The sequence below is a fragment of the Tamandua tetradactyla genome, chromosome 15 (genome assembly GCF_023851605.1).
Source record: "Tamandua tetradactyla isolate mTamTet1 chromosome 15, mTamTet1.pri, whole genome shotgun sequence".
Lineage (NCBI taxonomy): Eukaryota > Metazoa > Chordata > Mammalia > Pilosa > Myrmecophagidae > Tamandua > Tamandua tetradactyla.
Genome location: NC_135341.1, coordinates 9,044,806 through 9,057,074, shown reverse-complemented (window position 1 = coordinate 9,057,074; position 12,269 = coordinate 9,044,806). Strand labels below are relative to the sequence as shown.

The following is a 12,269-nucleotide window of genomic DNA, read 5'->3' as shown; positions in this document are numbered from 1 at the left end:
TAGTTAGATCAAATATCAGTAATGACATTTAGATGTAAAGAATACAATTAACAAGTTAAACCCCCAAAACATATGTAAAATATTGTACTCAGCATTTGAGCACTGCACATTATTTTTAAGCACATGTGAATCATTTATAAAATCTAATCATATACTGGGACACAGGACAAACATTAAGAATTTCTAAAAATCAAGATTTTTGGTGTGCATTGTTTGGTTAATGTGCCACTAGGTTAGAAATCAGTAACAAAAAATGACTAGGAAAACTTCATATGTTCAAACCACAAGTCTAACATTCCCTGTATCCCAGAGGAAATAATTACAAATTGTAGAATTTATAGAACTGAACCCAAATCAATACACTTCATGTTAAACTTCTGGTATACAGCTAAAACTATGCTTCTATTATATATATAGTATAGTTTACGCTAATATATATATATATATACACATATCAGAACAGAAGTAAGGTTGGAATATAATGAGTTAACAAATGGCTTTAAAAAATTAGAAATTAATAAAAATAAAATATTTTGACGAATTGAAACAATAAAACAAAATAACAAACTACAATAAGAAGCTGGGAAGATCAAAGACAATACTATTAAAATGAATCACATAGAGTATACAGATTTAGAGGAATGAGAAAGGTGAATTCAACAAATTTGATTAAAGAGAACCAAAATAACATTCTCAAACAGAAACATCCAAAGCACACCAGGACACTGAGAAATCACTTACCAAAGCACACCAGGACAGTGGCCACTCACTGCATTTCATTGCATTCAGTACAGAATGGGTTTTCAATCAAGTGTGCTGATGAAGATAGTCTTCCATACAGGAGTAAAATAAATGGGATATCTATCTCATACTATACACAAAAACAATTCCAGAAGATTAAAGTTTAAATGTGAAAAGCAGACCATTACAATTTCTATAAGTATACTTAAGAGAATACCTTTATCGTTTCAGGGTAGAAAATAAAAAACGTTTTAAAGAAAGCAGAAGAGAAGAAAGGCCATAAAGAAAAATGTTAATATTTTCCTCTACGTTAAAAATTAAGAATATCTGTTCGGTGTCTGACAGTATTAAGGGGAAGAAAAATAAAATAAACTAAAAATTAGTCAGTGATTGGCATGATATATTTGCAGCATCGATAACTGACAAAGGATTAATCCACGGTATATAAAAGACTCCCATAACTCATTTCAGAAAGACTGACATTAGAAAAATATCTTGTAAGAGAAACATAAATGGCCAATAAGTATATTAAAAGGAGCTTAGCTTCATTGTAATCATGGAACTACAACATAAAACTATGATGAAAACCAATTTTGTATTCACTGGATTTACTCAGATTAAAAAAACCGAACAACAGCAAGCATTGGCAAGAATGCAGATAAATGGAAATTCTCAAACATAATATGGAGGGGGCATAAAAGATTCACACATACTGAAATGTATATAAAAATTTTATATACATTTTTAAAAATGTAAATGGTAAAACAACTTAACATAGTATTTAGAAGTACATGCAAATGTAGTCAAAGTACTAAAAATGCATGGGAGCAAAATACATTCCAATCAGAACAGGACTATCTATGGGGAGGGGTGAAACAGAGAAAGAAATGTGATCAGGTTGCTGGGTAGATTTACTTGTACTTCAAATGCTTTAAATCTTAAGCTAAGTGGTGGCTACACAGATGTCTCTTATATTTTTCACCAAACAATTTGTTTGTCTGATATAACTCGTGATTTAAAAAGCATATTGGTACCTCAAAAATCTTTCAAATAAAAACATTTCTGAAGAAATTTAGGAATTCTTCAGAAATTCAAGAATAAGTGAATTATTAACACAGCAAGCTCTCTTTGAATTTGGAGGCATATCCCTAATCTGTAGTTGAGATTAAAAGACTGCAAAAACATCTCCAAATACATTTAAAGAGTGGTAAAATACACACAGTTAACATGATAGAAATTGATGGAGAAAATGATTACAATTCAAATGCTGCATCATTTTACATATTTTCTCCTTCCACAGATCCTGTGTCTGTTTCACACAGATTCTATTAAAAGGCATGGAGAATGCTAGCAGAAAGCAGGCTTCATGAACTATGAATGGCCTTTACACTTTAATTTTTATTACAAACATTATTTTCAGGTAACTTGAAAATTAAGAAGAAATTTCCTTGCCTTTTCACGAGCATTGAAAGTGGTACATTGAGCATATTTCATTTACTCATTTATCCATGAAACACCTATGTATTATATATTCTTCACTTCTTTCTCTACCTTCTTTGGTTTCTCCCCCAGAAATCTATATCCCAACCATATGGATTCAAAAAATGTATTACCTTTCCAGTCCAGTGGGGCATCAGACTAAGAATACCCATTGTTGCTTCTTATAACTTCTAAATGAAATATCTAGAAAACCCCAAAAATACACACACACACACACAAATCTTCGTAATATCACTATACGAGTGATATACAATATTCCAAGACTGCTTAACAATTTAATACCAAACACAGGAGTAATTAAAACTAATTATAAGGTGGATGAGGATAGACTGAGGGGAAACTCATGGAACTGAATGGCACATCCAAGGTTCGCTTTATTAAAGAGAGAATTTGCAATAAATGTAGGACGATTATTCTGTACCTCACTCACCACGTGGATTGTGATTTGGCACACACAAACTCAGAAATTCTAGGACAGTTCCAAACAAAGGAAGTGAACAGCTTTTTGGGGGAGAGGCAATCTACTCTGTGCTCTGAGGGTCCTTGCAGGTTCTGCTGGGGAGGCCAAGAATGAAAGGCCTGCTTGCTCTTTATCAGGCCCCTTTCTCAGTGCTGTGTCTGCAGAACGTAAAAGATAAGCAGGCTTGCTTACTGCACGTTTATATAAAAGAGGTGGCTCTCCAAGCTTGGTGTTCTTCTGCCACATAAACCCACTATATTAGTTTCCTGGGCTGCTCAAGCAAGTAACATGCAACGGGTTGGTTTAAACAATGGGAACTTATTAGCCCACAGTTTCAAGGCTAAGAGAAAGTCCAAATCAATGCTTTCTCCCTGAAGACTGGCCTTCCGTGGCTGGCTGCGAGCAATCCTTTGTCCTTGGCTCCTCTGTCACATGGCAAGGAACATGGCAGTCTCTCCTGACCTCTCTGTTCTCTTTTGGTTCTGATGAATTTCAGATTCTTAGCTCCTGTGGCGTTCTCTCTCTGTGTATGAATTTCATTCTGCTTATAAAAAGATCCCAGAAGACTATTAAGACCTATCCTGGGCCACTCCTTAACTGAAGCAACATCATCAAAAGGTCCTACTTACAATGGCTCCACACCCAGGGGAATGGACTACATTTAAGAGCATGCTTCCTGGAGGCATATCACACCAAATCACCACACCCATTGCGAGTGGAGCACACATCCCAACCATCGCACATCACCGCCATGGACTTGGGGCAACAGGGACAGATGTAAACATGCTGATCCTCCTGCTGCCTTCTGTGCTGAGATTTATGAAGTAATTTGTCTTTGACCTGGAGGTCTCTAGTCTTCTACAAGCATCTATGAAATAGTAACAGCCTAGTTTATTAGCTTGTAAGTAGGGTAAAATCAAATTCTAGAGTCAAAAACTGTATCCCTTTCTGCTAATAGAGTACCTACTGGGAACTAGGGACAGACTAGAAAAGGCATGATATAATCTTAGGGGTATTCTTCATACAAGATATACTCTCCAGACAAGGGCTGACTGAGAAAGAAACTCTAAATTAAGTATACATATTCACATAATGCAGGCTATCAAAAATCAGTAGTAGAAAAATACCACTACAGGACAGGAACAATGTATTTGGTGAAAGACTCCTGGAAATAGGTACTTAGACTGGAAATGGTATCTCCTGATAGGTCAGAACATTCCAGAGAAATCAGGAGGAACCAATGTAGTCCAGTGACACCACGTATTGACAAAGGAAGATTTGGAGCACATTTGTTTTTAGAATATATTAAATATATATCAGCATAAAGAAAGGAAACACCAAAGAAACCTGTGGAGGGAAGCCTACCTCTTATGTCCAAAATAACATTTCAGAAAACTTATGACATCCTCAAAATAATACTTGTAAGATATGATGACTGTGAATCAGGAACCAAAATTCATAGGAAAGAAGAGGCCGAGATGAAAAGAATGTCAAGAGTTTAGATGAGAAAGAGAGAGAGAGAGAGTGAGAGAGAGGAATAGAGAGAGAGGGAGGGAGGGGAAATAACCACTATGTATTCAGCACGCTTTTTCTATATAATTAAATAAAATATAAAAGAAGGAAAGTATCCTGAACTGTGGACAAAATACATAAGTATAATAAAAGAATTTTGTAAGTTCTAAGTAAACTAAATTAAAAGAGACCTAACGTTTGCAATACGCTGGAAATATATGTTTTTAACTAAAAGGGTGAAGAAAAAATTCTCATATAGAACAAAATGAATCAAAATAAAAGGGGGTGGTAAGTTCCAAGAAATAAAAAATTAGTCTAGTTGCCAACATCTCTTCAGAAACAATGATTCCAGAAGACTACAGAGCAACACACAAAATTTGTTAACGAAATGTTTTTGGATCCAAGATTTACACCAACCAAAATTTGTCTTCATATTTTAAAGCAATAAAATAGCATTGTTACAGATGCAGATGCATAAAAAATAGCTACATTTAAAAATATTTTCACAAAGTTTTGGTAAAAAGATATATGTACAGGGTGGGCAATGGTGGCTCTGTGGCAGAATTCTTTTCTGCTGAGCCGGAGACAGGGGTTCAGTTCCCGGTGCCTGCCCATGTAAAAAAGAAAAAATATATATATATATATGTACATATATATACATTTTTTCTTTTATATATATATGTACACATAAAATTATTTATGAGGAAAATATTATATATATAATACATTGTATGTTTATTAGAATGACATAACAATAATTTAAATAACCATGGAAATCACAAAGTCAGTGAAGTATACGATGAGGAAAAAAGGAACTAAACTCATTTGAAATGGAGAGACTCTGATAAAATAATTTAGACCTTAAAATTCTGGCTACTAGAGAAATATACAAAAAGCACTTTTGAAAACTTGAAGGTAATTATTTATATAATATAAACATGGCATAGACCTTTTTAAATACCCAGGGAATATATAAGTAAAAATTACGGTCTATACAGCAAAATATAGTAAACAAAGGAAAGTGCCAGTAAGTACAAAAAATAGAATGCATATAACATAATGGCAGGGAAAAATTCAACAACTGTCATTAAAAAATAAGCCATGCATTAAAACTCACATCAATTTAATAATGGCTTTTTGGGGAAGGGGTAGTAGCAAAAACTACCACATTTTAAGAACACATACATTCCAATTTCAAAACCATTGAAAAGTATAAACTAAAAGAAATCTTAGAAATGAATTATGATATGCATTCTATACAAAATACACAACTAAAACAAAGGAAAGGAGATTAAGAAAAAAGAACAAAAGTTGGAAACAGGCAAGCATAGGACAGGAAAAAAAAATTAATTGGGTTTCTGGTCTAAATTCCAAATGGAAAACAAATGTGATTTTCTCAGCTTGGGTCATGCTTCCACTTAGGATCAAACTAACATGATACAACTACAGTTCCAGGAGAATGAGTCCTCGGTGGAGAGCGGGCCACTGATAGTCTTCATTAGCTGGACAAAGCCCCATAGGCAATCAACAATATACCGTGTTATTTCCTTCTTTTCATTGCTTTCTTCCTCATTTTTTCACCATTGTCAGACATAATTCCCTAATTCAAATGTTCTTCTAGGAGAAGGACTGTGTCTGACAATTGTTTCAGATTCTTTTCATTTCTAGCACAGTGCAAAGCACAAGGGATCTGCTCAGAAATAATCCTTACAAAGTAGTAAAACATGCACATACACATATATATACACACAATACACCATATGTAGAGTTCAAAAAGTTCAAAAATTTCTGATTCATACCATACGTACAGATTACAAAAACATACTAATTGGTCATCAAGCTATTCACTGAATTAATAAAATTCACATGCTATTTCTAAAACCCATAACAACAACAAAAAATAAGTGGCATATTTGGTCTTGCTAGATGTATAATAATAAACTTACAGGCAAACTGGAGTTTAGCTTCTCTGCTGACAATTGTTCCAAGTGAATTTGTTGCAAAACATTGATAAATTCCTGTATCCCAGTTTCTGTTGGGGTCAATGACCACAAGGTTTCCTCCATTCAACTTATAACGATATTCCATACTCAGATCAATATCACTTCCATTCAACTGCCATCTGTAAAACAAATGTTAAGGGTTTGCCGCGCTTTAGTATATTTGAACAATAATAACATAAAGACTCTACATTATTAAGTCCACTTTAAACATTATCCCTCTTATAAATGGAAGGTGATGCTTACATTATACAAGTGAATCATATTCATGTTCAAATATTCCCAGCACGTATCAGAAACAAAAGGTAAACAGTAGAAAATTCAACAGAGTAGCATCTAGGAGTTACCCATTTTTAAAGATTTTCTGAATGGGTGAGAGTAACTTACTTTGTTCATTCGGGGAGAATTAGGCTAGGTCTGTACAGGAAAAAGCGAAGTAGAGAGTTGAGACAACTATCTCAGATACTTCAGGACAATTTTGTGCTGATGATGAAGGGGAAAAAGAGCACATTTCTTTGATTCATCCAGATTGACTGAGCACGTTTAATAAAATAATTGGATAAGTGCTCAACTATCCACTTCAATTTGTCTGGGCAAATACCTGTCCCTGAGGCACTCTTCACTCTCCTAAGCCATCACATTGCTATTTGCTAAATGCTACATTGCGGTAAAGATCCTAAACAGCACCTAGGGTGTGAGAAAAAGTAAGGGCAATAATTCCAGAGCCATATTTATCAATAAGGAGCCAAAAGTAAAAGAAAAAAAACTGATTTTTAACAAGATTTGTATCAGAAGTTTTTAAACAGTAAGTATACTTGACATATCAAAGCAGATTCCGCTTTAAAAAGCTCATTCAAATTCCATAATTTCAAGAACACATCCACTGTATAAATTAAGGAATCCAATCCTTACGAGGATTTGTTCTTAGAATGAAATTATGTTGCCATCAGTTCTCTATATTTTAACATATTAACAAAATGATCATTCCTTATCTTTATACTAATCTTGAGAAGTAAGCATACTAAGTAATATTATGTTCATTTTACAGATGGGGATTACAACAAAGCAGAAATTGAGTGAGTTGCCACTCAATTGGCTGATCACAAGTAACTCCTATTTAGATTCGAGCACAATTCTTTAATTCCATCACAGACCTAAAGATTCCTGTATTAATATATAAGATATTTCACCTGGAAATATCTTATATATATATATACTAGGAAAACATATAAAGATATGAAATGTGAAAGCCTATTTCAAACGTCAAAATGTATATGGTTATATGGAATACAGTATACCTGTGAAAATGGATGAACTTTTATAAAAATGGAAAACACACACAATGATGAAGAAAAGCAAACTTTAAAAATATAGTTCAATATCGCTTATAGAAAGTGTTAAGGCACACAAAATAATATTAAGTAGGTAGTAAAATATTTTTAATACTTATGAAATCAATGAACATCCAATTTAAGGTATTGAAGCTCTCTTGGGGAGAGAGTGGGATGTGTTTAGGGTGTTAGCTACCCTGGGAAATTTAGAATTTTTAATTGTATTTCTTAAACTGGGTAGTGGTTATATAGCTATTCATCATATTTTATTGCATGTCTGTATAATTTTCTATATTTGAAATAATGCATAATAAATTTTTAGTGATTGAGAGGTATGGAAAACACATAAGTTTATAAATTTGGTTCCTCCTGCTCATTTGCTCATTTTTTTTTATCATTTACTCATTTTTAAAGTCAAGAGTTTCTTGATTTTTCTTTCTTTATTCACATACAAGACTCCAAGATCTAAAGCAACATTTATACTGAGAGGCAAAATTAAATTAAGAGGGGAGGGGAAACAAAAACAAAAACTGGAGCCCCCATCTTTTCTTTAAATCTTAAAAGAGCAGGAATAGGAAGCAACAGAGTCAGCTGTAGCCTCTCTCTCATTTGTGGCAGATCTCTGTTCTCTCTGCTGCTGGTTTTTGTTTTTAGATGAGCTCTCCCTGATTCTTCCCAGGGAAGTCCATATTTGCCTGAGCATTTTCAGTCCTTCTTTCTTCTATCAGTGAGTTAAATTCTGCCGTTATAATTTTGAAGTTGAACCATGAATACTTATTCATACTCCCTCATCTGACTTCTCCCCAAACTCAACTCTAGACCTACAGAAACTCAGGAAAGGAAAATAAATAAAGGAAAACCAACTAGCCACATTGTGTCTGAATATTCTGTACCACTGGAGCCACCATAGGGTTTGTGGATTAGCAGTACTGTCATCATTTGAGTGTTTGCTGTAAATTCAGATCTTGGGTCTTTCCCCAGATCTTCTGGATTAGAATCTGCATCTCAAAGATATCTCCAAGTTCGAGAACTGGTATATACAACCCACCTTTCCCTAAGCAACCTTGGACTGCCCATACTGGGACACAAGCAGATAAGAATTCCATCCCACTTGATTGAGCCCATTCCATATCCAATAATTGTTATTGGAAAGCTTTTCTGCATGTTGAAATGAAGCCAGTCTTCCTCCTTCTCTCCATCCTCCCCTCCTTCCTTTCTCTCTGTTAGTCAGTTGGTCAAAAAACATACACTGAGTGGCACAATGTCAGGCAGATGTCTAGGTTCTAAGGAGGTGATGAATAAAATCCCTGCTTTCCTGGAGCTTACATTTTCGTGGGAACATTTCTCATAGTTAGTTTTCCATTTCCTGGACCTCCCTTGTTTAATCCCAAGGCCTTATTATTCCTTTCACAGGACAACAAAATGAAAAGAAATGGAATTCAGAACCAACCAAGTGCTCTTTAACTTATAAGTTAGATCTATCTCTCATCAGCTAGATGACCATGTGAAAATTACGAAGCTTCTCTGAACCTAAGTTTTTAATAGATAAAAGGAAGAGGATGGCAATTTTCCAATGGAGCGGGGGTTCTGTAAATTAATTTAGACAATGAATGCAAAGCACTCAGCTCAGTGATTGGCAAAAGCTAAGGCCTCAACAAATGGACAGGTGTGGATGCTAATGTGGGTAGAGGCACTGTCAAAGTCCAGAAGTTGCAAACTTTTCTGTCCACTATGTTTTCTTTTTTGCATTTCCATCAAATTCACATCAGTTATGTGTAATTTGCTTGATTGAGTGCTTTTGGTCATCTCCTCTAATGTGGAACAAGTGGACAAAAGCTCATGTTTGGCTCAATTTTCAAAGAAAAAATCTGACAGTAAATCACAAGTGTTTGGGCTTAATTTTTAAACTGTAAAGAGTTTGTCAGTTAAGAAGTTCCTGAATGCTTGCAGGTGGGGAATAAAGCCTCTGAACTCAAATCAGGAAAGGTGTAGTTAATATCACTTATTCTTTAATGGAAGAGTCTCATGGCAAAGGGTACTTGTATTTTTGTTACCTACAAAGTACATTTTGTGTGGGGGAAAAAATGACTTCAGCTTTAGAGTTAGAATGTTTATGGGCTGCCTAAGTAAGCCTGATGGCCTCATTTGAAAACTGTGCTTTTGTGTTTAGCTGGTGAATAACACAGGTACAGTAGTTGTGTGGAAAATTGCAAAGATAAATAAAAATATGGAGAAGCACTTCTTGTCTGTTTAAGGCTGAGAAGATTTAAAAGCCCATAAAGTATGTGGGGAAACACTTTATTTCAGTAAGAGTCTGAGGTCTAAAGGCTATCATTCCAAAATTTTGACTGAAGAGCCAAACATGGAAAAGATCTGTTCCATTAGACATAGATGTTTCTCACTTCCTTCAGCTCCATCATATAGAAACATTCCCTAAATTATTTCACTATGTGAAAAGGAAATAGCAATCCTCTTTTAAATGTTTCAGCTATACCAAAGGCATTAGTACGTTAATTTTAGCAAACTCTTCAGAGTTAAGATTTACTTGAGATACTCTAAAGAATGCAGAATGCTAATTTGACCCAAGCAATATAATTATTTTTTTTCCTTCCTAGCCCTATTTATCATGAAATGGAATTCATCCCCAGGTAAGGTAAAATTTCTCAGTATCTCATTAAACATTGTTTTTCTCTTGCTAAAAATAGTGTTGAACTCAAAAGGGCTGTCTTGGTTTAAACTCCTTAATGTGTAAATAATCTCTGGGCCCTGGTTTCCGAAGGCTATTTTATCCTGAAAAAAAACAAAAATGTGTACTTAAGCAGCTGATGCAAAATATTCATATCTGGGCCAGATTTCTAAATCTTGTATTTTTCATTTGTATAAGATACAGTCAAGACAACTGAAAGCCTTCACAGCTCCTTCTTTCCCAAAGAATGTGCCCAATAAATCTACAAATTAGACTCGTTTTCTTTGAGGGAAATTGTAATCTCACTGTTCATGGTTCATGAGCACACAAAATTTGACAGGTAAATGACACACTCAAGTCATAAATTTGAGAAGGCTTAGAGGCAGATATTGCCTGTTAACTTTTGCAATTCAGAATCCTTTGTAAAAGTTATAGAGTTCTACTTTGATCAAGGAATTTTGCAGTTCCCTAAAAACACTAAGTAAAGTCTCAGAGTGAAATTAATTCGAAATATGGAAATTATTTATAACGTCATAAAATTACAGCTGCATTCCTGAATACCATTCCAAAATGCTTAATGCAGTTATCTGGAGTAAAAGAAGACAGTTCCACAGCTCTTGGGGCTACATACACCAGAATTTCAATTCTCTAACATTTACATTGTGCTCTAGAAATAGACTAACCTTGTAGCTTTCCTTGTGGGGGTAAATGTTACAAGATCGCAAGCACCTTTGTGTAATCACTATGTTGTAATTCTCTTGAAAGATCAATGTTCAGATGTTTATTCTTTATTTGCTTTCAGAATCCACAAGTGAGAAATGATTTATTATTCATATTTTATGAATCTTTGGGTTCCTAGTCAATGAGCTTTCATCCTTTTTAGCTTCTTCGGGGTGGAGGTTATTTGTGCATCTGTTTCTCAGCCACTAGCCAGAGGTTAATGCATGGGGCACTGTAATCAAAAGTCCTGTTCTGCCTCCTCAGCTGGCCCACCTGCAGAGGCAGGCACTAGATCAATCCACTTGTTGCAAATCTCAGTTACATCCTCTCTATATGAGGGATACTGAAAGTATCTACCTCGCTGGCAAGAGGGTATGCAGGCACAGTGAGCAGGAAAATTGTGTTGCAACAGAGAGTGATTGAGACGATGGCAAATTTCCACCTACAATATTCAAATGTAATTTCTTTATAATGGCACAAAGCCCTTGGGACATTGTTCTTGAATCTTGACCATAATGTATAAGGGGCCTGTGTTAGTTAGATTCAGTTGTCAACTTGGCCAGGTGAGCATACCTAGTCTTGTTGCTGCGGACATAAGCCAATGGTATGTGAACCTCATCTGTTGCTAATTACATCTGCAGTTGGCTAGGAGGCGTGTCTGCTGCAATGAGTGACATTTGACTTAATTGGCTGGTGCTTAAATGAGAGAACACAATATAGCACAGCCTAGCAACTCGGCATTTCTCATCTCAGCACTTGCAGCTCAGCCCAGGCCTTTGGAGATGCAGAAAGAAGTCACCCTGGGGAAAGTTGTTGGATCCCAGGGGCCTGGAGAGAAGGCCAGCAGAGACCATCCTGTGCCTTCCATGTAAAAAAGAACCTCAGTGGAAGGTTATCTGCCTTTCCTCTGAAGAACCAACAAAATAAATCACCTTTTATTAAAAGCCAATCCATCTCTGGTGTGTTGCATTCCAGTAGCTAGCAAACTAGAACAGTGCCTGACACAGGAGATATTTAAAATTGGTAGTGATTAAATTTAAATAATGAAAAGTATAATTGTTACGTCCAGAAAACAAGCTAAGACATCAGTGGCTAAGTGTATACAAATCCCTGCCTTCCAATGCAAAGAATATGATATGTATAAGTATGCATGTTATGTATAAACAAATTCCCATAACATGTATAAGTATGCATATCTGTGTACAAACAAATTCCAATAATAACATGTTAAATCACTATAAAAGCTTAAATTCTTAACATTAAAAGGGGCTTTGCAAAGCACATAAGCATCATTGGATCTTGAATATTTTAATCCTTGC

At 35.1% G+C, this 12,269-nt stretch overlaps 1 protein-coding gene across 3 annotated transcripts in view; it reads right to left on the bottom strand.

The window, feature by feature from the left end:
* Positions 1 to 12,269, bottom strand: part of CNTN3 (contactin 3) — a 371,507-nt gene that overhangs the window by 221,802 nt on the left and 137,436 nt on the right. For all 3 annotated transcript variants that reach the window (XM_077128680.1, XM_077128682.1, XM_077128681.1), the window contains one exon: positions 6,160 to 6,335. In XM_077128680.1, the coding sequence (XP_076984795.1) occupies positions 6,160 to 6,335 (176 nt within the window). The remainder of the gene's footprint in view (positions 1 to 6,159; positions 6,336 to 12,269) is intronic.